The sequence below is a fragment of the Chaetura pelagica genome, unplaced genomic scaffold, assembly GCF_000747805.2.
Source record: "Chaetura pelagica isolate M959 unplaced genomic scaffold, ChaPel_1.0 scaffold145, whole genome shotgun sequence".
Taxonomy (NCBI): Eukaryota; Metazoa; Chordata; class Aves; order Apodiformes; family Apodidae; genus Chaetura; species Chaetura pelagica.
In genome coordinates, this window is record NW_009953332.1 from 2,475,178 (window position 1) to 2,501,780 (window position 26,603).

Here is a 26,603-nt window from a genome sequence, read left to right on the forward strand (position 1 = left end):
CTTGCTGCGGGGTCACCAGGCGATGGAGGATCAGCCCGGCTCGGCAGAAGGGAAAACCACACCCAGGCTTCCCCCTCCATCAGGGCATCCAGACTGTTCACGAGTTCCAGGGAGGCGGGGTGGCAATGATGAACAGGTGTCTGTCAAACAAAGCGTCATGTTTATGACCTGTTACCGGACTAAAATATTGCTAAGGTAGATGCTCTTCCTGAGGGAACCGGTTAGTTTCTCCAGTCTGAATACAAAACAGCAGTAGCATGGGAGACTGCAGGGGGGAGGGAAGAGGATGTGCACATTAGCCTCTACTTGGTTTTTTTTTGCTTAGAGGATGGCTAAAGAAATAATCCTGTCAACCTCTGCCATCCATATTTGGTATGAGGAGAAGCACCTATGACTGGGATGATTTTGAATCATCCTTTCTGGAATTAACATCCCCTGCTGCAGTTCACACATCTCTCCATGAAAACAATGAAAGCTACAGTTTTCTGATCTATTAGAAACTCAAGGGAAACCTTCAGTTCCTCATTCCTTATTCTGAAGTTATTTTGACTTTGAAATACTACCAGTAATCAGTGTTTGGTTTTCTTTTAAATTCAGTCTCACTTTGGTCATACAGAAGAAAACTCCTGTTTAGCCACCCAACAGGATCAACTCCAGGGCAGAGAGGCTCAAGGAGTATTAAAGTCACCAGGCATACTATACTTAGCATTAACTGCTGGGCAAGACTACAGACCTTCAAAAGGTCTACTCCCCTGCCAAAGAACAAGACCCTGAAGTGGACTCCCTAGGAAAAAAGTAACTTCATAGGCTGCACGCATCCCTCTCCAGCTGCAAGTACAAACAGTGCACCAACTGCAATGAAGTATCACCAATATATTGGTAAGGACAGACACTAGCTCAGAAAAAAAAAAAGTCTAAAAAAAAATCTAAAGTGCTTAAGGCAATTCTTCATATCCCCATTTACTAAAAACAATTGGACTAGCTGTTAGCAGCAAAAATTTGACATCTGTGCAAACTATTATATTACAAACTCATCCTTTCAGGGTATAAAGTCACATTAATTTCATCTAGGACATCCATTAAACTAAAACTTGCAAATCACAAGTCACAGTATGAAATACTTAAGCCTTCTTTTAACTGTCAAAGAAAAATTACATTTTTACATTGTGCATATCAAATTTACCTTGCAGGTTGCACTACAACTTCCTCAAAAAAGAACTTAATTTATATGCTCTTATGTCAGGTTGGAGATTACTCATGGTTCGTTGTCATTACACATTAAATACTCGTAAACATTCCCTTTATTTCCAGAAAGGAAAACCTAAATAGGAACTGTAACTGAACACCCAAGGTCAAGCCAGTGACTGGGCAGCATGAACAGGTACTAGACTATTTCAATGTTCGTTTACCACAGTCATTCAGCAGAACAAGTCTCAAAACAAGAAGCATCTGTCATAACCTTCCTTTCTCTAAACACCACCAGGGTCCAAGCGTGCAAGCCTCACTCCCTCACATACCACTGAATTCACAGCAACTGAGCCCCTAGAACTGACAGTCAGGTGTTCATTGCAGTAAAAAGGAAATAAAGGAGGAAGAAAGATTTAAGATTACTACACAGGCTATCTGGATAACAACATCATGTGTACATAAAGTGTGAAACAGATTCAGGATGCTGTTCATTAAGAACCACGTCATGAGTACCGTCATTTCAAGACCCAAAACACTAAAATGGCAGAAGAAGGTACAGTTAAACAGGGAATTGTTTTGCACTTTCCTCTGCAAAAGAGATTACAATTAACTTTATTCACAATGAAAATATTTAGAGATGCTCAAGTTCCAGATATGAAATGAACACTTAACAGCTCAAGGGTCCTGCCAACTTGATTTCTCAAGAGGAACAAATCTTTCCAGATCAGGTATTAAAATTAAGAACAAAATTTAAGTTTTCCACTGAACATCATAACCAGTTTATTACGAGTTGTTTCAAGGAATTTCTCCTCCTCTTGAGAAATCTTGATGGACAGAAAGAACCCACTGATACTAACAAAGTATTAGATTATTAGATGCTCAAGTTTTATGGACTAAGAGAAAGTACTTTGGCCCTGTAGGAAAGGAGCCAATTCATTATGGACCTTACCAGCATGAATTTGAAACAGTTTTCAGGTGAGATTATGAAAAACTCTTTAGTTATGACATAGTTGATTCAAGTGTGTTTCTGAAAATTATTTCTAGTCTCCTGGACTTGATTAAAGGGAAGATAGTAGATTTAAACAGTCTATAATACACAGGTAATTCTCATTTAAAAGTCATGTTTTCCACGAAGAATATAACAAGTTGTTGTTTTTTTTAGCTCTCCCACCATTTGAATTATTTAACTATTGTTACTAAGCTTCCAAACTAGGAGCTGAGATGATGGAACACCCAGGCTCAACATTTCACTTGGTATGTGAATGAAAATATATCACCAGAGATCCAGAAACAGACTCTATGTTAGTTGTCAAAGCATTTGTTCATCTTTGAATTTTCATTGCCCTTACAAAATGGGAAGGTGTTCAATTGGAGGCTATAAAGAGATCCTTTAGAGTATGATCCTCTGGAAGTCAGTCTCTTAACAACATATACATGGCATATAGCTCAAGCTAGCAAGTTAAGAGTGGGATGGCTATATATAAAAGCCACACTTTTGCTGGATAAAGAAATAATGCATTTTATTGGACTTCCCTGCTTATCCAGAAACTTCCAGGAATCCTCACTAGGCTAGTCAAAACAGGTAGCATAAATGGGCTGGGCTCAGAGGGTACTGCCTTATCACCAGGAATTTAGGGCTGTTTCTCCTCAATGACAGCTTTGATACTGACATGGCTGCTTGAGAAGTCTTAGCCTGCCTTGAAGCTGGCTGGAGAGAAAAGCTGAAAGATCTTTTACATCCTGCCCATCCCCTTTTCTCTGGGGAGAAGGATTTAAACCAAAGTTCTGACACCCTGGTTCCTAGCTTTGCCTGCATCGCAGCTTTGCTATCAGCAAAGATTCAGTGATCATTTGCATTTGATGAACACCGTGAATTGTTGGTTATGACAATCCAACTAGAGTAATGCCACAAAAATGGCAAGGCAAGAGATGACCAAAAATTAGGAGCTTCTGAGTGAGCAATACCATGCTGTGGTTTTTAAAAAGCTTTGGATGTCTGCTTCTGAACCTCCTACCTGAAATACTTCCTACCTCAATGGCTGGCTATCATAATGCAACTTTCAATGAGGACATAAGAATGTTTTGAAATACTTTAAATTTTTACATTTTCTGTAATTTGTGATAAATAGGAGCAAAACTCTAAATATATTTAAATGAGTTACTCGTGTGAAATAGAATTATTTTGTATTAAAAAGAAAATCACAAACTGCTCTTACTGTTTCTTCGTATCAGGCTTCCAAATTCTTCTAATATTCTTTTGAAATTATACTGCTGTGACATTTTGCCAGGCCAGGCTACCAAATCAGTATTATTTCAAAATACAGGTTTGATATCACAAGTTGTAAGGGGAAGCCCACTAATAATAAAATATATAGTCAAGTCATTCATGTTCAGAGAGCTAAGAAAATGGCATTTGTTATAGTCTTCATAGAAAAATAATATTGATACCAAAATTAATATTCAATTCCATAACAAAACACTTAAATACAATATTAGAAAAGTACATAGTTACAGGTCATGATTTCTCCACTTATTTTTCAAATAGGCAACAGTTAGTTCAGTTTTCTGTCTGACAATCCTGTCTGGATTCACAGTAGGTTCCTAGCATTTTAGCCCCAAACCATTGCATTATCAGTACCCAGGTCTTAAACAGCAGTAGGTAGCAGTTTAATCCAATGCTCACAAGCTTCTGTGAGTAGCAGCTACACAGGAAAAAAAAACCCATTCAGCAAAGAAGTGTTTAACAGACATTACTAGGCAATATTGTTTAGGCTACTTGTTGAAGCACTCAATCCATTTTCACTTTTCTGGAGAGTTTTCACAGCACTTGGCACCTGCAATCCAGTACTCACTGTAAGCCCACCACACCAAATCTAAGGGAGAAAAAAATAATCAATATTCTGAACATTATAAAGCATCTACATCTCTCTTCTCCCATCCCACAACAGAACACAAAACTTATCCTGCAGCTACATTTGTCTTCTCTGTCTCTAGCCACAGCACTCTGTAAAACATTCTAATCACACAGAATCTAATTTTTAAGACCATAAAATCTGAGATGCTTCACAAAGTATGCTTTATGACCAAGTTTATAACCAAGTGTAAGATCTAATACTAAAATATTTGCTCCAAATTGGAAAATTACTTTGAAGAATAATGTGCTAGCAGCAAGTACTTAGAATGATAATGCAAAGCAGTACTCTCACTATGCTGCAGTGTCTGAAAGCAGTGTGCAGTTTTAGCAGAACATGGCAGAATTACATCAATGTAAACATAGTACAAAAACATGAAGCTTCAGAGGCACAAATGCCAATGACCTCTATTCTACAACTGAGTTATGTGAAAGAATGTATCTCCATGTTTATGAATAAATTTGAGAGCTGTAATTAAGTAGCTTGTCATTTTTATTTTAGATGTTGAAGCTAAACGAAGTAGTGTATATAAGACTACTACCACTAAGTACTAGGGGCTGTGTGAGACCCAGCCTACCAGGCTGAAGTGTGGTAAACAAGTATTTCCTTGGATGCCTTTGGAACTGACTTAATGAGTTTGCAATTGTGGAGAGACAGTCAAGAAGTGTATCCCAACAGTTCCGGAGGTGTCCTGTTCCCATATGTTGGAACGGATCAGTAAGGCAACTTGCTTAGTTAGCTCCAATAAATAGCCATTAAAGATCTAGACTCCTATTGCCAGTACATCTAACCAACCGCAGAAACTGTGAAATTTTCTATTCTTTTCCATTTCGCTTCCATGCCCAAAAGAAGAGTAACTTTAATAACTGGCCTAATCCCACTTGAAAGTGACCATGCTGTGTTTTCCATGGGCCAATTTAGGGGATGCTAGGCATTAGTGCCCAGGAAGCTGAGTTTTTACTATGAATTAGCATGCTAGCCTCCTCTGGATTCCCATGTTTTCCCAGCCCTGCTCCCAAAGTATGATGCATGTGATGGCACCTTATAAAGCAGCCGAGGCCTCCAAATCTAGTTACTTAAACAAATTACTTAAATCCTTACAGCAAAATCAGTAAGCAGTTCTAATTCTCTTCCTAATTCTCTTCCCATGCATTTTTCACAAGGTTTGAGTATTTAGAATTGCAGGAATTTTTCAATGAGTAGCTTTGGAGCCACAAAAAAAGTTACGCAGAGCAGTAAAATGACTGGTGAGAAAATCCCACTGAGCTTTTAAAGATCTGAAAGCAATGTTTCCCTCCTGTATTTGAGGGAAACATCTGGTGTTGCTGTCTCATGACTCCTGCTCTGACAGCTCACAGCACCTTGGCTTCCTATCTGCATAAGTTTAGGTGAACTATTGTAGCTCATCAGCTACTGGAATGTGCTGTTAATTGACTCCCCAAAAAACGTAATGACTTATTTACATAGCTAAGACATCCAGGTGCAGAGTTCTCCTGTCAGTGCTATTACAAGCACGACATGAAATGAAGAAGGAGAAAGTAAAACATTTTCAAAAATTATTAGTCCGACAAAAACAGTACTCCCAGTTTCCTCCTTTAAAAAGTGATTAAGTCTCAGTAAACTGAATTCACTCCTAGAAACTGAACAAAATTTTACAGATACTGACCATGAAGCCTGGTAATAATGGTTGGGTAAACTTTGTTCTGAAAGTGTGTAACAGCTCCTTCGAGTTAGCATTATAGAATGCAAGCTGACCTAAAACAGGCAGAAAACAAGTTAAAATACGTTTAAATGCTACTGCTAAGTAACTTTTTGTAAAATCGATTCTTCTCCAGGGAACAGTTTCTAGAACACACCAAATACACCCCATGTGACTGAGACATTCTCAGTTAGTAGCTCTGTCACATAGATGGACCCAGGTCATTTGACATCACAAGCACAATTACACAAACAGATCTGGACCTTATCTTCGTATAAAACAATATAAATTTGGAAATAATGTGCTGCTTTAGCATTGCTTCAACTTCCCACTGAATAGCTAACCAAGTTTTTAGGTAAACTTCACATGATCATAATTTACCTCCGTCAAAGTCGCAGTATACTCCTATTCTGTCTGGAGCAGGTAAATCTAGAGTCTTGGTTCTATTATTATGTTTTGCTGAAAATGTTGTTTGCAGCCAGTTGTTGATATGGATGCACCAGCTTGAATTAGTTTTTCCTAGCTGGTCAAACTTCCCCAGATTTTTATATGTTACTCCCACACTGTAGGATTTGCAGTCCTTCTGGGCTTTCACCTCCCAGTAATGCTGTCCACTTTCAAAAGCAGTGTCTCCTACCAAAAAGAATATATATAGTTGCTGTAACTAAGTGTACCTTACAATACCTGCTTCTTTATAGGCACCAGTGATGTCTTTTCTGTTGTATTTTAAGGAGAATGCTTAGAAATACAAAAAAACTGAACTGTAAGGAACAAAAAAGCTAATACGCAAGAAAATAAATATAAAATAGAATAATGAGACACTTTTTACTTACACTCATGGAGATTTAACATCAATTCACATTTAACAGCAGTGAATATCAGCAAGTAAGAGCTTTGCAATGGAGAGTAGACTTGAAGACACATATAGCACAAAATTCTGGTGTTATATAGGCAAAACCTCTGTGCAGGACAGCATCAAATATACAGCCTTGATGAGTCACAATTTTTCCCTCAAATTCTTACCTAATCTGCCCTTCCATAGTATTACCCATCTATCAGAAGAAAAAAGTTCACCTTACCCAACACTGTGTATGATTCACCAGTAAAATGATCTCTGCTGCTCCTTGCTGGGGATCTTGTGCCAACTGATGTCCTCTTTGGAGATGGTGCACCACTTCTAAGAAGAAATGAACCATTCAAGATTTGGATGCAATTACAGAAATGCATGATTTTTCCCAAGTCAATTAGGGTGCAAAAGACATGCATAAGCTATTGAAATGCCACATTAGTTCAGCCACTAAACAACTCTAACACTACGTAAGCACAAGAATCAAAAGAGAAGAGATGACAGCCAGGAAAAAAAAAAAAAAAAAAGCAGCAAAACATTATAAGAAGCAAGTTTGGAGGCAGTTGAGAAATGCAACATGAGGGGAAAAAACAAGATATGTGGCCTGTGGTTTGAATAAATGCCTGTGTTCTACATGTACTAGGCAGAACCTTACAGGACGCAAGTTTCTAGTTTTATGCAAAAAATTTATAGTAAGTCTTGTAGATCAGCTACAACCATTGGTTAAGTGTGACTTCACTCCCAATATTTCATGCAAAAATGTCTAATTTTCACTGGAATTTAAATATCAGTGAATGGGAAAATAACATCAGACATGTTAAAGATAGGTTTTCAGCACAAGTATGGCTTGTGTCAGCAGTAACTGAAATGCCAGGAAAATGTGTAAACCAAAGAAGAACGAAAGGAGTAAAACTGAGAATTTTACTTAAAAATACACACACTGAAGATGATACAAAACCCAAGAGCATATAATCTAAACACAATTTATACTAAAAAAAGATTAAGTGAGACTTTCAGAGTTTAACACATCACAACTCTCCTCAAAAAAAAGGGGGAGAAATTTTATTTCATATTAGCCCTATCAAAGACTTCAGAAAATTGTGCCACAACACATTGTGCTAAGAAGCACACAGCAACTTCTCAGGAGTCATAAAATTTAAGACTCTAATCCCAATCAAGAAAGGCTTAGAACTTCTGATCATACTTCACAAAAGCACTCTCAGCAAGAAATAGCAAAATAAATGAAGACACACTTCACTCTGCAGAATATTCTAATGAGCAATCAGTTGCACACAAGAATAATTTTAACTTAATGAGATTTTCAAACGTTTTGTTTTACCTTGGTTATGCAGTCAAAAATAATTCCTAGCAATTTAACCATTACACAAAATGAAGGCTACTTTCAAATTACAGTCAATAGGAAACCTCACTTGCCAGGAAGTCATATCTGTTTATTATTTTAAAGACAATCAGTAGCAGAGAATTTTAACTTCTCAGAAATGCCTAAGCAGTTTAATAGCACAGACAACAAAATTTTAAAGTATTAACATCTCTGAAATACACATGTGAGAAGCCATTTTAAAATCCTCATCCTCTGTAGTCCATCATACATTAGCCTTAGAAGAGTTATCACACAGATTTTCCTCTTCAACTTTCCCTTAACCACAATTTGTTACAGCTAATGGCTACTCAAATGTACACTAATACAGAGAAGTTTAACTTTTTTTCCTTTCTGTTTTGTTTAACACTGATTTCAAGTTTTCTGTAATTGCCCTAAAATATCATCACATAAAGGGCTAGAAAATATCCCTTTTACCTAATACCTTCATGAAAATAAAGTCACGTAGGAATCAAAAGCTGAGTGGTTTAAGCTGTCATCCAGCCAGAATCTCTGGCTCACCTTTATGATCAAGTTTGTTTTATTCCAGTTACAGAAATGTACAAGAAATCGCTGATTAAAAGATCATCTTCTTTAGCATCACCATTTAGCATATATATTTGCCAGTACTGATCAGAAGACAGCTAAGCTTCTAAATCACTTGCAAGAGTTACATGAAGGAGGTAAGTGTATATTATGCAGGTACACCACATTAGATGTTTTTGAATTTTGTTAACAAGCTGTAGTTTACTTACCAAATAAAAAGGTAACAAGTGGTAGCATGAAAAAAAAGCAAGGCCAAGAATTAAAGCATGATTTCAGGGGAAATCATCACTTGCAGATTCCATCCTGCTTCAAGTGCATCAAAGATCATTCACTCACACTTCCAACAAAAGCTGCTGAAATTTTTCTATTAGATTCAGTATAAATAAGTTTTGCAGAAAGCAATGTGGCCATTTAGAGAATCACCACAGGAGAAATACAGGTACTTCTCTAGTATTTTCTCAAAGTTAGGAAGACATTAAGAGGTCCTCAAAATAATTTATTTTGAGTCTTCTGTAAATGGCCGCAGCATATGCTCTGTTCACTCAAAATCTAACAGCCTTTAACAGTTCAGACAATGAAGTTAAATATTTGGCATAAAAGTTTGAAAAAACAGTTGTTTTTATTCTCAGTGCTTAGGTCTCCCTTCCAATAGAGAACGGCAGGAAACTTTACAGCAGAAAACTGGCAGAAGGCCAGTCTGGTGCTCAATTTCCAATACAGCAGACTTCATTAGCTAGTACAGTAAATGAGGCATTTCTTCCACTATTCAGTAACCCATGGTTAGGATTATTGCCTACAGCACTGTAATTAGTCTCAGTTTTCTTATTAATTTCAGCAAACAAAACATCTTTCAAGCAACATATATCCTCTTTTGGAGAAAGAAGGCCAAGGAGGGACATCAGACGTTATCCAGAGGCTTTATGCTAGTCTAATAAATAGGTTACAGATCAGTAAGCATCTTTTTGCCATCATGTCTTCCCAATTTTTGAAAGCTGCACATTTGATTTTTAAAACAATTAGACTCCCACTTTTTTCATCAACGATGGAGCTAGCTTCAGATTTCTCCTCTAATATGGACAATGCTGCACAGATACTCTTTAACAGGAAACAAAAGCCTCCTGCAAAAATTAAAGGTCATTCAAATCTCCTACTAGGAAAGCTCAGCCTGAGATGCAAAGCTAAACATGTGACCACATCCTTCTACCAAAGCAAAGGCTGGAACTAGAGAAGTTCTTTACTGACAACTACAAAGACAGACCAAGGTGTAAGACTCAAGAGCTTCTTAAGCAAGTACAAAATACTTCAAGACAGTTTGAAAACTTCATTTACCACAAACTGATACACTTTGTGTAGTAGAACTATCAACACCACTGAGCATCAAGACCTCCTACACAAACTTTTGCTTATTGCTGATCTCAATCCAAAGAAATATTCACCCAACAGATGAATATAGAGGAGTAAAACCTACAAGAAATTTGGAACCTGGGTATTTGTTTTGGTCTCACAACTTCTAAACCACTGAAAAAGGGTGAGAGAGCAAAACCAGAAATTTTATTAAAATGCCGTTTTATCAGAAAATAATAAAACTTACACTAAAAAACACAATTGCACAAGGAATAGGAGAATACTTTATCTGCCTTTATGTATCAAAAAAGAGTCACTCTTATTTGAACACCTGGTTCCAAAAGCAGAATTGCCATTAAGCTTTTTACACATGCCATCAGGCTTCACTTCATCTTCTTTAAAAGTGTAAAAACACAATTTCTTTTCCTCTAATGCCTGGTAACAGCTACAGCACAAGTTCAGAGTCAAAACTGTTTTCAGAAAAAAAAAAAAAAAAAAATTTTTTTAACAAGTTTTCAGGAACTCTTTACTGCATTTGTAAAAAAAATTAGTGTGCTATCATGTGCCAGGTTAAGTCAGCATCAATATACCTGTAAATAACAGAGATCTTTGTATCAACATTACAATACCTAAAGTTCTTTCACCTACTGAAAATCAGGTCCCACACACAGTATGATGCATGCTTCCAGTAAGACTGTTTTCCAGTCACTAGAAAATATATACATAATCTCTATGAACCCAAAATTAAACTTCAAAATTATTTTAAAAGTGTTTGCATACTGTTACTGATAAAGGCTATTAGATTTATTTCTGATTACATCAAGCAAAGTAGCACAGACTTCCAACAAAACTAGGTGCTAGATTCTAGGAATAAGAGGTACATTGTCACCTTCTATTGCTCTTCAGCAGAAGATTCTGGCCACTGTCGACAGAAATAAGTAGTCATTAAACAACTGTTCTAATACTACAATAAATTATCTCCATTTTTAAGATGCCAATGAAACTTACTTTACCATGCTTCTGGCAGTATATGCCTAAAGGGGAGGTGGTTGTTCATAAATTATTTCAAGCAGCACATTTACACCAAAAAGCACATGCTGAAAGTCAATTAATTATGTTTTGAGGAAGAAGCAGCCAGTCCTGTGGACAAGGCAAGAGAAACGGACACTGTTCACACCTTGACTTTAGCAAGGCTTTTGACCCATTCTCACACAGTATCCCTAAACCTCAACAGGTGGGATATAGATTTAGGCAGAGGACCATAAGCTGTGTACATGAAGTGTTGAACACCAGGCTCACAGCTATGGATAGTGTTCTCCAGATAAGCAAACACTCCACAATAGGACAGGCTAGGGGGCAACTGATGAAAGCGAAATTCTGCAGAAAAGCAGCTGGAAGTCTTGATGGACAACAGAAGCCAACAACAGGTGGACAACACACTGCACAGTGCCCTTGTGGCAGAGATGGCAGGAAGCCAAGGCAAGTCACTCTTCCTCTTGATTTGGAACTTGTCAGGCTAAGCCTGAAGCCCTCTGTCCAAGTCTGACCTCCTCAGGGCTATACACTAACATACTAGACCAAGTGCAGTGGAGGGCCAATAGCACAATTAGGGGACTAAAACACTGGAAGACGATTGAGTTTGCTCAGTCTCAGGAAGACAAGGGCCAATTTCTATCTTTAACAAGGTAGCAGGAAGGTACTGAGAAGATCAAGCCTGGTTTTTCTCAGAGGGGTGCACACTGATAGCTGGAGAGGCATCCAGTATGCACTGCACACAGGAAATTCCAGTCAGGTATGGGGATGCTTCTCCCCTCCCATGAAGGTGGCCTGGAATAGATGCCCAGCAAGTAAACACAGTCTTAATCCTTGGGTATATTCAAGGCTCAACCAGAGTAGACTGACCTAGTGATATTCTTCCAATCAGACCTATTCAGTGATTCTGAACAGCACACATTTAAATGCCTGACGCTCAACAATCTACCAAGAATTCTATTGATATTACTGAAGTACTTTTCCTAGATGAAAATAGTTGGCAAATATGTTCAGGACTACCACTTTTATAAGAGTCATCTTTCATTATCTGTTATCTTTTGCTACCCAGTTAATTTTATTGGTACCTTTTCCTCAACAACAAGGGTTACGAGATAACACCGTATTTTGACAGTCCATCCAGGACTGTCTCCCTTGGCTGAGACTCCACATTGGAACAGGGGAAGAGTATGAGGAGGAAGGAGGAGCAGAACACATGATGAACTCACTGCAATTCCCATACTCTTGCACTGCTCAAGAGGAAAAGGTAGAGAAGTTGGGAGTGAAGTGGAGCCTGGGAATCGTGGATGGGTTGGGAGGAAGGTATTTTAATTTGTTCTTATTTCTCATTATCTACCCTTGCTTTTGATTGGCAATAAATTAATTCATGTTTCTCCATCTCAAGTCTGTTTTCCCCATGACAGAACTGTGGAGTGGTCCCTCTGTCCTTACCTTCACCCACTAACCTTCTACCATACTTACTCTCCCACTGTCCAGTTGAGGCGGGTAAGCAATAGGGCAGCTTAGTGGGTACCTGGTGGCTAGCCAAGGTAAACCCACCACAGGTACAAGTTGTTTCAGTACTTAGAATGCTACCCTAGCAAACGTATTTTTAAAATAATGAAATCCTATTTAATGACTAAAATACATTTCCAATAGATCCTATAAATAGCCCCTAAATCTGCATGACAGGGGATTGGAAATAAAAAAATTAAAATTTCTTCCACAGAAAGATTTGTGAATGAAAATTCCTTTGCTGTGCCATTGCTCTCAAGTGCTTTAATTCCCCCCATTCTCTTCCTTTTATTTCCAGATTAGACCTCCCAGTCAAAAGAAATATTTACAAAACTGTTCTTACCTGCTTTTATTTTCCTTCCCTTTTATTTTTTCTTGGCCTTTGCCTCCAGTAGGATCCCATTCAACATAGTTATCTTCAACTTTCAAGTTCAGATGAGATGAAGTACTGTCCAAACTGAACACAAATGCTGGTCAAGACAAAATGCAAAACAGTGAAATGGTACAATGCTCTCTCCCAACAGTGGTATTCACAGAAAATTATTTAAGCAGTAGCAATATGGTAGTAGAGTACTACTCAACTTAATAGAAACACCAGCTTTTTAGTCTGATGCTTGTAATCAAGGTAAGAAGCCTTTTAAATAAATCCAAACTATCTAGCTTCAGTGCATAGGTTATACCAAAGTAACTCTTTTCATCTTTATAATGCTGAAGTATCAGCAATTAAATTCAGCTAGTGATTTCTGCTAATTAGAGCTAACTCCCTAGATTCTTACAATCATGAGTAATTCCAAAAGGTATACATATTTTACATGCTCTGCAGCACTGAGTCTCCCACAAGGTGTTTATGATAAGGATTGCAAACTTGGAGAATACTAAATTAACAGGATAGCACATACAAGCAGAAAGAGTTGAACTGTGAAGTCAAATGCAGAAACAAGAACAGTGGGGGATGCATGCAACTAGAAGAGACCTGGTATTTGTTGCAGCCAAGTCCTTTATCCAAGAAAACAAAGCTAATACCACATGCCAAGTTCTCTGAAGATGTTTATTTACAGACTATCCTCTAAGTGTTATAATACCATCAGATATTATAGTCTGCCTCTCAAAGAAAGTATACTTGAGATGTATGGAGTTTAAAGCTCAACAGTACCCAAGTCTAAAACACAATTAAGGCAAACACATAGAGAAGTATACTGAGTAAGCCTATTACTAAAGGAAGTGAATTAAGTACTCACAAAGAAACATAAAAAATAATATAGAAATTATGGTAAATGTCCAAATAATAAAAAAGAAAATTATTTTTCTAGTACTGGAGTAATGAATGTGAGTGGCTATTACATGGGTACTCTATCTGACAACAACTGTTGCTTAAGTGTTGCTTAAAACCAGTTTAGAAGAGTTACCAGAATGTCCCTCAGCTCAATCAAATCACATATGGTTTTATTTTTAGGAAGTAACTTCCACAGATACCAGAATTTATAGTTTCACTATCCAGTTGATATCAGTCATTTTGCCCTTTATACTACAGACTAGGCTACACTTAAAGCCTCAGGATCATTATTTCCATCATAACATCATTATTTCCATCATAGCTTTGTGTTCTGTCCAGAAAACATCACTTGAAATAAATTTTCTTCTAGTTTATTTACAAAACAATATTAGCAAGCCCCCATCCTCAGACCACTGATTTCTAAAACAATTACTTAACTTTAGCAATTTGGAGCTGCCTATTCTTTTAATATTGACAGTGATCAGAATCTACAGCTGCAAAGTAGAAAAAAATCCTTTTCAGTACATATTTACACAAATATATTAACTGTAACACACTAAGTGTCAATAACCAGCCAACTACACCAACTGTTTAGGTGCCCTTGAGTCCTACTGATGCTTAGCCACAACATTCATCTCCCCTTGCTATGAGTTAGAATGATGTAGCAGCACATACTACCAATCCACAGCTCTAGACCACCAGGATCAAGCTCTTGGAGAAAGTTACATCACTGCCTCATTTTTAGTGTCTGAACATTAAAAAACCACCTTTGTGCCAACAAGCTTCTTAATCTTTTACAGAAATGGTTGTTTTCACTTAGGACACATTTTGGTACTGTTCATTCTGAAGCAGACTTAACATACAAGTTTACATATAAAGCAGGAGCAGTAAATACAGGGGTTTTTTCTACATCTAAGGTTAGAGTCTTTTAAACTTTACCTTTGGTTTCCAGAGTTACAGGATCGGAGTATTCCCCTGCCACAGCTTTGTTGCAAGCTTGTACTCTAAGATTCATGTATTTTGTATCAAATTTCAGACCTAAAAAGTGAATGTTTAGAAACACTAGTTTATGTTAATTACTGACACTTTTTACAAAACTGAGATCTTTTCCATATAGCTGTTTTCCATTTATCTCAATCTGCAAAAAACAAGCTTAAATATCAGCATTAACTTCATTCAGTACATGATTTTCTAGAAAACCTCAAAGCCAAAATAAAATACAGAGCCATTATTGTACAAAGCACCCAAGACTAATAAGAAACAATGGAGGTTTCATTACATACAGAAAAATGGGCATTTTGCATAACTTCCAAGGATAAAAAAATTCTATCAGTGTTCTTGGTTTTGATGTATAAAAAACCTTTACCAGATAATGTATATTCAGTAGCTTTAATATAGTCTATCAGCTCCCAGCGCTGCTCATCTTTTACTCGAGGAAGCCCATCAAAGTTGGTTTTCCTGTACTCCAGTACAAAATGATCAATTCTGCTGTCTTCTTCAGGCATTCTCCACGACACTGTTACGCAGTTGTCAGCAACCAAACACGCTGCTAGATCTATCTCCGGAGCTTTAGGGACTGCAGGAAGACAAGTATATGGATCAGTTTAAAGAAGAGAATGGACTGAATAATAATTAGTTGTCCTTGGACTTAGAGAGTTCAGAAGTTGCCCTTAGCAAAGCACAATAGAAAACCAGGCATATTGTTTCCACTGAATGTGCATTTCATAGAAGGAGAAATATGCACTTGCTCTAGAGTAAACATTGCCAGCACATTTTCTAGATGTTTGCTTTTTCAATCAGTTGGGCAGATCTCCTTTTGAAAGCAGTAAGAAAGGCATGCTAGAGCAGAGTGGACTTAAAATTACAAACTTACATTTAAAATAACACTACACAAAACTAACAATAAGAAGCAAACTTTTATTTCTGAGTCTTTGGAAGGTAAGTAAGGAAGTTGCAGCCCTCAAAAAGCACAATTTAGGTTTCACTCCAGCACTACAGACAACTAACAGTGTAATAGCTTCCACTAGCCAGTCAGCAGTTACCTAGTTTTGTTTCCTTTTCATTCTTTGTCTTGAAAGAGGGGGAAGTAATTCCTAAGACTCACTAGCGAAAAGACTGAAGTTTTGTTTACAGATAATAGAAGTGTTTCCATTAAATCAAAAAGCACTTAACTCACTGGAAAATATTTTCAAAAGGAGGCATTTACATACTCTTCATAGCTTCTAAAATACATTCAAGGAAGACTTTTGCTGGAAGAAGCCAGTAAGTTCTTCTATTGTTTGCACTTTTTTTGGAGGAAGAATCTGCAAAAGCTTTTCCTTTGTTAAAGCATTCACAAAAACTTGAAATAGATTTTAAAGTTACCTTAACTCAAGGTATCAAGCAGGAACATCAGGAAAGTACAATACTGATGCATTCATGGAACTGATAGACCTGCACATTTTGTTTGACAAAAACTATCCCTTTTCCTAGCACTCAAACCCTTAACTGTGTTCTTCTGTATATTTAAGTCCCAGTGAACAAGTCCTAATTAGATACACATTGCCTTTATGCATTTAAAACAACTATTTCTTGAGCAGATTGTTAGCTGTGATTCCCCTCCACCCTGACTCGTGACAATAAGCATTACCTCCTAGCCATAAGAAGGTCCACTAGAAGAAGAAGGCCTAGTTTGCTTTATGCACACTACTTCACACCTTCACTTTGTGAACTGTTCCAATACTTTAACCTAGCACCATCAAAACACATCCTTTTACCCTCACATCCCTGCAGTTTAAGCCAAGCAAGAATTTAAACTGATGGCATAGGTTTAAAATGCTTCAGAACAAATAAGCAGCACAGAAAAGACTGAAAGCAGAAGTATTCAAGTCTGGACTGATTTTGGTTGGGACAGAGTTATATTTCTTAAAAAAAGCTTGTACAGTGCTACACTTTGGAAAGCAGTTTGATAACACCAGGGTTTTAGTTAGTGCTGAGAAGCATGAAGCTCTTTGCTGCTTCTCCTAGTGCCCCACTAGCAAGTAGGTTGGCACAAGAAGTCAAGAGGGGATACAGCTGGGACAGTTGACCTCAACTGACCAAAAGGACATCTCATAACATATGGCATCGTGCTCAACAGCAGAAGCTGGAGGAAAAAGCAGGAAGGAAAGGACCTTTGGAGTTACGGCATTTCTCTTGCCAAGAAACAGTCAGGCATGGTGGAGCCCTGCTTTCCTGGAGATGGCTGAACACCTGCCTACCAATGGGAAGCAGCAAATTAATTCATTTACATGCACAGCTTTTGCTTTACCTATTACACTGTCTTTATCTTGGCCCACAAGTTCTCACTTTTACCCTTCCAATTCTCCTCCCTGCTCCAGTGTGACAGGGAAGAGCAAGCAAACAGCTGTGTGGCATTTAGCTGCTTGCCAGGGTTAAACCATGACAAATTCTCAAGTGTTAATCACATGCATTTGCCATCAAATTTCAAAGTCATTCAACAATAATTTGAGAGTGTTATCAGTAAGATCTCTTCTTAGGCAAATGAAAGATTAAGATGAAGACAACTACTTCAGAATATATCCTGTAAGTTTAGCTACATTACCCCAGCTATTTTTGTAATGATATACGATACCAGATAGAGAGTCCTCCAAGTGTTTGGAGTGACCAAATCTTAAGCATAATTCTGGGAAGCACTGTTCAAACATCTGCATTACCACAACACCAAATCAGTTTCAAGCTTACCACTCTAAGAAATTAGTATTTTCTCATGTATGAAGGACTATCAATGCTCAGTGCAATTTTGCCTGCAACAGTTTGAGCTATTAGCATTTGGTGTAAGAGTAATTTGATAGCTTGGCACTACAATAGAAGACAGCAAGATTGATACACAGCCAGTTAATTTTCCTATTTACAAATTGAAGGCCCAAATAATTTACATTCTTCTATATTTGATAAGGACAATGCAAGCATAAGAAGAGCCATACTAAATAGTATCTTCATCTTGATAAAAGGCTTTATTGATTCTTACTGTTAGACCTTTACACTTCCGTTCCTGTGAAACACGTGCACTCCGATCAGCCTTCCTACCTTGTTCCCTTATCCATGAAATACAGAGCAATAATTGCGTTCCAGAGTCTAAGACTAATAGATTAATTTCTGGCTAGAAGCTGCTAGCTGACCATTAGGAATCATGTTGTTAATCTTACTACACCTGCTACCACATACTGCATCTGTGGCATACAAGATAAATGTGCCTGAACATGAACTGAAGCTGCCATGTCCTTAATAGATTTGGATTAGTGACCTAGAGATGAAACAATTTACACCCCTACCAGCAGTATTTTTATCAATATATTCTTGGAATATAGGTAAAGTGGTTTAAATAGGAAAGCAATATGAATAAAAAGACATTGTCATGGTTTGGGCCCAATATGACAACAAGGGAACAGCTCCCTGGCGCTCACTCAACTCCCCCTCACACACACACACACTCTGGCATGAAGAGGACAAAGCTCACGGGTTGAGAGAAAGGACAAGGAGGGTTCTTCATCAATTAAGGTCCCGGCCAAAACAGACTCAACTTGTGGAAAAAATAATAATTTAATTTCACACTCATCAAATACACACAGGACACAGACACACACAGAGCAGGGCTTGCATATGTTACCCCACCCCTCCTTTCTTCCCAGCCCCAAATCCCTTTGTTCCCGGTTTCTCTCCCTCCTTCCCCCCAGCGGCACAGGGGGATGGGTTTAGAGTCAGTTCACAGGCTGGTGGTTCCTGCTGCTCCTTCCTCCTCAGGAGCCTAAGTTTACTTTCAAACAGTAACAAATAAATGCATTAATACACATGTGGAATTACGTACTATGTTTTGTATTATGTATTAATATCATTGCCTGAGTAGATTATTACTCTCTTGTGTTTCAAACCACATCTCCACTCTTAATAAGTGACATACTAGCTCACAGTTCCATGCATAACACTACTGCAGATGACTAAGATTTTGGCATGTCACTAAGCATCAGCTAGCAGGTACAGTCTTCAGAACCTTATGATTTCAGGAAGTACAGAGAAACTGACACCTCAAGGAAAAAACATGGTCTGGAAGACTCATTCTCACTTCAAAGATCAATGTTATTTTCTGAAATGCTGTAATATGCAGAAAGCAACACAATTAAACAAGAAAACTCTCAACCTCAAGGTATTCAGTTTAACAGCCAATGAATGAGTTTAGGTACTCTGAAAAATCTGCTTACTAGGGTGCAAGAGGTGAGGTTTTTTTGGTTTTTGGTTTTTAAACACAGTAGTTATTAATATAGTAACAAATTAAACTCACTGTGTACGGTTTTTACCTGGCAAAAACTTTACAGCCTGGAGCATACGCCTTTCCAGAGTGAAGTCCACCATCAAATGAGTCATACTGTCACTGACCTTTGGTTTCAGAGAGATGCGGAACGCTGAAGCCATTGTGACTCTAAAGTCAAGAAAGCAGCATTAGTAAAATAAATTTGGCATTGTTTAAGTCCTACAGCCGCTTCCAAAAACAGCCACCAGATAATATGCAATGTTAATTTCAAATGGTTAGCCAAAACACTAATGAAAAACCAGAACATTTTTTTAATAGATAGCTGTTAACCATTTAGCAGACTTCAAAATAAAGTTTTGCTAATGTGACTGTCTCAAAAATAGTATGGTGTATGTTCCCAGTTGTTCCATATTACTAGGCAAAGAAATACTAGAGTTTACTAAAAAGCTTAAAACTTCTTTTACTAGTGAAAAAACTTTGATGAGACAAAACTTTAATCACTTTACACAAAATTAGGAAGAATTAAAAAACTTCAGTACTGCAGCATCAATATCATGTTTACGTATTTAGAAATTTGAAACTTAAGCCTTTAATTTAAAAAGGTCCGAAGAATTTTTTCTGGACAAGATCCACTCATTACCTCCAAAGTGGGATACATTTTCACACCATAGTGGTCAGATGGCATTTATAAGTAGCAGTGAACAAGCTTAATATTCTGATTTCATATCTACCTCTGATCTTTGAAGGGGATGAAGAAGTGTTTAGGTTACAGACACCACACTGCTTTGGAACATGCAAGTATCAGATCAGTCTTACAAGAGACACTGAAGCACAGCTCCCACTTCCACTTCCAAAATCTTAGCACATCCTTACTCTGAATACTTCTAAAACACTCGCTGTACTCCACCAACTAGACTACCAAACAAAAGGACAAGTCTCTTGCATAGTTCTCTAACTGAAGACATCGAGCCATGCAGCAAAATTTAACATTGATTTAGAGAGCACACAGGTCCTAACTCCTGTTTTAAAAAATAGATCCTTAACTAGAAAGTAACATACACATCATGAAAGAGAGTCAGCTGCGAACACTGGTATCCAGTTTATACCCACAAATCTGTGGCACCTCTAAATAGCTCACAGGAAGTGACACACATTAAGTACTTCACTAGTATGTAAGAAAATCTTTTGCTAACTACAGGTACACTGAAGAATAGTGAAAACAAAACAAAAAAAAAGGTAGTGAAGAAGGTGGAGGAAATATGAAGTATTAAAGATATAAGCATGACAAGAATAAAAAGCATTACAGTTTTGAGATATAACACAATTATGCAACTGAGGTCAACTGATTTTCAAAGAGAGTTTCTCTTACAAAATTCAGTATGGACTGTCTGGCAGATTCCACTGCTCAGCCAGACAGGTAGAGTAAATCTCTCCTTAAAGAAGAATAATCCTCTTACTAGCAGTAAGAGAACACTGAGTAGTCAGCTTTAGAAAGTTTTTAATATCTGTTTAGGCACTGATCTTAGAGAACCAGGCAAAATTGGTTCAAAAGTGTTAGATCAAGCAGCATTTCAAGAAAATAAAAGAGTAAGATTATGTTTATTACAGAAAAAAATATTAAAATTCCCACCAGTGCCATTATGCCTCTGATTTCTTAAGGACACAATCTTTACCCCTGGAAAAGCAAATATTAATTTCTCTAGCAGTAACTCGTTTTGCACAAAACTTCAAATAATTTAAACAACCAGACCTTTTCTTGAAAACCTGTAAATTGAAAAGCAACATATTATGTCCATAAGAGCAACATTTGCATATCATAATAAGGTTGCTGAATCCAAAATCAGACCCATGGAATGTAGTTAGCATTTCTCCAACTGAACAAAAATTGCCTTAGTACTTATTCTGAAACAGCAAAGTTTTGCCTTCTGAATTACAATTTGAAGACACAGGTCAAAGGCAAGCTATCAGGAACAGCAATTTTACTGACATTAGTCACAGTGATGTCATTGGAAGTATTTCAAGAGCTACAAGACTTTCAACATCCAAAAGGAAAATTAGCTAGCAAAAGTCTGTAAGCACTTAAAACAGACAAACAAGATTTTTTCTCATAATTTAAAGGGACAGAGTCAGCTCAACACATTATTACATTTCATCCATCAGGTATTAATAATAAACTATACGTTTATTATTATTAATTATATATGCTATTAATTATATAATTACAGAAACAATAATAAAAATTATTATTATTACTACAGCTGCTGCAGAGCTCTACTTCCCTGTGATAAAAACATCTCTTTATTACAGTATGGAAGACCACTGGTCAACAAGGAAAAACACTACCAAAGAAACACAAAAATTTAGCTCTCTTTCAAAAACTATGATATCATGACAAATACTTATGAAAATGCTAATGAATTTGACTTAAGCTGACTATGACCCTTTCAAAATAAATGCATTTTCAAGGATTAGATTAATTCAAAGACACCAAAGCGATAGATTTTGTACTGTACCTATCTTTGATCTGTCTGGCAGCCTTGATACGTTTATTATTATTAATTATATATGCTATTAATTATATAATTACAGAAACAATAATAAAAATTATTATTATTACTACAGCTGCTGCAGAGCTCTACTTCCCTGTGATAAAAACATCTCTTTATTACAGTATGGAAGACCACTGGTCAACAAGGAAAAACACTACCAAAGAAACACAAAAATTTAGCTCTCTTTCAAAAACTATGATATCATGACAAATACTTATGAAAATGCTAATGAATTTGACTTAAGCTGACTATGACCCTTTCAAAATAAATGCATTTTCAAGGATTAGATTAATTCAAAGACACCAAAGCGATAGATTTTGTACTGTACCTATCTTTGATCTGTCTGGCAGCCTTGATGCATGTCAGGGAGAAGAAAGAGAAAGTAGTTAGTATTTCCATGCAAGTATCAATGGCAGGAACGTGCAAGAAGGCTGAGAACAACCTCAGCTGTACTGCTCAGATTTGAAGATCAAGATGAGTTAAACATTTGCTTGAAAATGAATTTTTCCCACAAAGCATGTTAATAGAATGGTTAGAACTGCAATAATGTATCACCTGGGAAAAAAACTGATCTAAACAACCACACCAAAATAAAAAACAAGGCTCGTTTTAACTTCTCCTGTGAAAGTTACTGTACTATTCTGGCAATGCTTGCTAAAAGGCTCTCTGCATATGTCACTACTCAAAACAATATATAGCTTTTCCCAGCATCTAAATGATACCACTGAGGCAGAGGTAGAAGTGGTGATGTTATATTTCAAAGATAAATATTAACTGGTACTTGGAAATCCCTGTCCTTCACCAAAAGGAACTACAAACCTAAGAAAAAAAACTTACTGTTGAAGTAGTGGTGGCTTAACTAGGTCTGTTGAATCCACATTTTGAGCTAACATTACTACTTGATCTAGTTGTAATTCAGCTGAACTACTTTCCCTTCCAAAGAGGAGACAATAAACATTAAGTAGCATCCCATTTTAATGTCAAGCAAAAGTGGAGGACTTCCAAATTTCTAATTAAATACAAAGCACACTCAAAAAAAAGAAATCAAACAAACAAAAAAAACACCAACAAAACAAAAGCCTCAAAACTTTAGTTGCTCCTGCTATAAATGAATTTTTTAGCAATCAAATAAAATCAATTTTATATTCTTGAAGTGGGAAACAGAAAAGAACTAAGTGTTCAGAAACAATTTAGCTTAGGAGATAGCTTTGTTTGACCTCAAACTAAAGCTATTGCAAAAATCACTGACATTAGAAATAAATTCTTTGCTATGAGGATGGTGAGACACTGAATCAGGTTTCCCAGGGAAATTGTGGATGCTCCTTGCCTACCCTCCCCTGGCAGGGGAGGTGGAAATAGAGGATCCTTAAAGGTTCCTTCAAACTCAAACCATTTTATGATTTTCCTATATGACAGCAGTGGACAAAGAGAGAATGACTTAAAAACCAACAACCACCTTTATAACCTCCATGCTTTGCAAAATATGTGGTAGCCAGGACCCTGTGAAAAGTCTTCTGCAAAACAGTGCTGGCATAACTCCTTTGAGTTTAGTTTGTTCCCCAGATACCAACAAAGAAGGTTGTCAGCCCATATGAGATAAGCTGCCCAGCAGTGTCAAATTATATCCTATCTAACAACTGACCCCTCCTGTCTGCTGGCATTTATAGTCCAGGTAAGCCAATTCAGCAAAGAAAGCAACCAAAATCTAAGGCAGAAAAAAAATATTAAATTATCTTGGTTTAGTCTTATGCTAGTTTCTCCTTTTAATAGTGATTTACTAGGGGGTCCAAAGAAAATTTGTGCCAATAAGAGTCAGGGCTGGAGCTACCCTTTCAGGAGAACTTGGTATTCAAATTAGTTGAGAAACAGATTTAGCCAGCTAATAGCCAAGGCAATATTACCTTACTATGCCATATCTAAGGCACATTTACAAGTGAATACTAGAGTAACAGAAGTGTCAAACCCTAGATATTAAGAGCACTGAATTGGATTTTGGTATCCTATGACTCCAAATTTAAAGAGATTCTTTCCCCCTGCCAACATTCAAATAACTAATGTATTTGATCGAAAAAAAAAAAAATTGAAGAGACATGAAAAGAAACAACACGGAGTAAAAGCAAAGCCCTGTTCTGAATAGCACTCATGAACTATCTTAATTTTTACACATCACTATGACAAGACAGAAAGGACAACTCAAACGGAAGTGCTAAGAAAAATACTCAGTTTAGGGATTGTTACTCTTCAAGGCAAATAAATCAAAGCTGACACTCAGGAAGCATGGCAGCACACAAACAAGTTGTCAAAAACTGTAAGTGACACAGTAAACAGCTCTCATTCCCATTCTTTTTAGAATCTTTTTCCTGTTAAAAAGCAGAAAGGCAAAAGTAATTTGGTCTTGGATTTGGCATGGCTGGCCCCACTACCAACACAAGCCTAATGTACTGAGTCAGTGTACATGCAGATCTGCTATATTAATCTTCAAGTATATTCTTCCAGTTATACACCTTGTTTACAAGTCTGCTCTGGTGAAGTACACATTATTTTTATTGATCACAATGTGAGGCCCAAATCCAGGCTCCTGACTACACAGTATACATATGCATTAGATGGTTTGAGCAGAAGAGTTGCCCTGAATTCAGTTTCATAAGATCTTTCAGGACACCTGTAGATTTCAGGGCTGTAAACTAAAGATCCACAGCTTGCATGAAGTTCTGCAAAGCAAGTATCTTGTCATCCACAATGGCTGTAGCTAGAATACAGAGACTTCTTCCAAGTGCTGTGTAACAGCACTGGGCAACTGACAGGTCACTTGCCATGGCTGTGAGTGCTGGACACCACACATGTTCTAAGCCTTAGTTTAGTTACTTTGAGATTTATTTTACCTCATTCCAGCTTCATTCACCTAGCATTAGTGTAAGTGTGCTTACCACTGACAGTTGCTCAGGAAAATGCATTCCTTTTGCTCTTCCCTTACTATAGTGCTTGACTTGGCCTCCTCAACAGAGCATTAACTGTATTTTTAAATGCCTCTTTATCCTTTCAGTATTTCTGGCAAGTTTGCAGGGTCCAGTACAGTAATGCAAAGCATACTTCAAATTGAGACAAATACCATCATCTACCCTATGCACATTTGTTCAATGTTTTCTACCTTTAAGAATTCCACAGGGTCCTTTATGTCCAGTGACTGTGCAGCAAGTTCCAGCAGCTCTTCAGAACTCTCTAAGGCATTACTACACTGGCTTAGCTGATCCTGAGGAGAGAAAGTAAGAAAAATTTGATGCACACACATTTAAAAAGTGGTCTACACACTACGAGTACATGATGTACATGACTTTGCTGTGCATTTGTCACAACTTATTATCTTAATCCTCGTCACTACTTACTAGCCTAATCAGGGGCATTACCCCTGACAAAATGTGTTAACTAGAACTTCACCATGCTGGAAAAGTGCACAATGATAAAAGGCACATCCTATAAAATGAACAGGGAAAAAGTTGCATAAGTAGTGAAGTTTGACCTTAAAGCCAGATTTAATTTTAAGGCCTCTTATTCCCAAAACCAGGATTTCAGAAGCAAAGAAGAGCTTAAGACTGCATACACTGCAATTTCTGTTTATGGAACTGCATTACACCAATGAACTGATATTTTTTTAAGGCAGCAACAGCCTAGAAAAAGGCAATGATTTTACATCTCAAATCAGTTTCAGAATCATCACAAGACAATTCTGAAAATCAACAGCAAAAGGTGATAACAGAGGAAGGAGAGCATAGGAAGAAGGACAAAACAGATCCTTCTAAAACTCCTATTATTAGTAAACTGCCATTCCCAGCATATAAAACAGTCAGAGAACTTTTGGTGTTACATACTACGGGTATATTCCTAAATACATTAGTTTTGAATACCCTGCAGGATCCTAAACATACTGTATGTTAAACTAGTTAAATTTTCAATCCAGAAAGTCTCTCTCCCTCATCCTCTCTCTCCTTCCCTACCTGAGTGGGAATGGGACAGGATGAAGAGCACTACTGTCTCCAGTTTAATTGCTGATCCTCAAACTGTGACAGCATTTTAAACCTGCCAGCATTGCCATTCAACCTACAGCTTTTTTTCTACTCCTGTGATACTTACCAAAATACCCCAGAATAAGTGAAGCGCAAGTAACTTTCTTCTTAAAACACTTCATGAAAGACAGCTTGCCCTAGTCACTGTCTCAAAAGTAACCAACAATTGCATCAACTTCAAGAACAGACTGGTCACAAACACTTCAGAAGTGTAACAAGTCCTGGCAAGTGTAGTAAGTTGACATGGGCCAGCTGCCAGCTGTCCCTCAGATTTAGTGGTCAAAGATGAAGTAGCAGCAAGGAACCAGTCCAACAGCTAGAACTTCCTACAGCTTCCAGATAACTCCTGAAGCATGCCATTAATACAAGCTGTCATTCATCTAATACAGCAGCTCTCCTCTTTGGAGGACATCCAATGCTGAGAAACTCAGATATGCCATAAGCATATGCCAGCAGCATTTCCAAACAGCTCTGCAGAAACGACATGGCAACTGGATGCTTACATTAGCATCTTACAGACATGCATCTGCATTTGGGAGCTAAAAATAAATACTGTAATGTCATTCAAATACACTAGGCCAAAATGAAGAAGTGTATTTTCAAAGCAATGGTTTAGGCAGAATTTAAATTCTCGGCCTTAACTTACAAGGAAATTTTTTGGGAGCAGTAAGACTAAATATTTAAAGTTTCACCCTTATCCAGTGTTATGTAGTCCCAGTGTTTTAAGTTACAACAGTCTCAACAAAAGCATCTAGTAAACTGCAGAAGACTAACTACAGTACAAACACTTTAAGAGGACAAAAAAATTAAGCAAGTATGTCTCTTTAAACAGGATGTTTAGATGTCACTAAAGTTCCTTGGTTTTCTCATACAAAACAAACTTTCAGCTCCAGTCAAAAGATAATGGCTTGGATTACTGTATTCAATGCAACAGTTTCCATCCGTTAGTCTGGCAGATTGACTGCTGGGAAAAGC

The 26,603-nt window shown here is 37.3% G+C and overlaps 1 protein-coding gene across 1 annotated transcript in view; it reads right to left on the reverse strand.

Annotated features, from left to right (window-relative positions):
- Positions 1 to 3,941: 3,941 nt before the first annotated feature.
- The window catches only part of FSD1L (fibronectin type III and SPRY domain containing 1-like), a 26,723-nt gene continuing 4,061 nt past the window's right edge, over positions 3,942 to 26,603 (reverse strand). Inside the window, exons 5-15 of the mRNA XM_009998171.1 lie at positions 24,716 to 24,817; positions 21,896 to 21,918; positions 19,065 to 19,186; positions 15,098 to 15,307; positions 14,671 to 14,769; positions 12,802 to 12,928; positions 10,804 to 10,836; positions 6,879 to 6,976; positions 6,181 to 6,432; positions 5,767 to 5,855; positions 3,942 to 4,061 (exon numbers count right to left, since the gene is read on the reverse strand). Coding sequence (XP_009996473.1) covers positions 3,942 to 4,061; positions 5,767 to 5,855; positions 6,181 to 6,432; positions 6,879 to 6,976; positions 10,804 to 10,836; positions 12,802 to 12,928; positions 14,671 to 14,769; positions 15,098 to 15,307; positions 19,065 to 19,186; positions 21,896 to 21,918; positions 24,716 to 24,817 — 1,275 coding nt within the window. The remainder of the gene's footprint in view (positions 4,062 to 5,766; positions 5,856 to 6,180; positions 6,433 to 6,878; positions 6,977 to 10,803; positions 10,837 to 12,801; positions 12,929 to 14,670; positions 14,770 to 15,097; positions 15,308 to 19,064; positions 19,187 to 21,895; positions 21,919 to 24,715; positions 24,818 to 26,603) is intronic.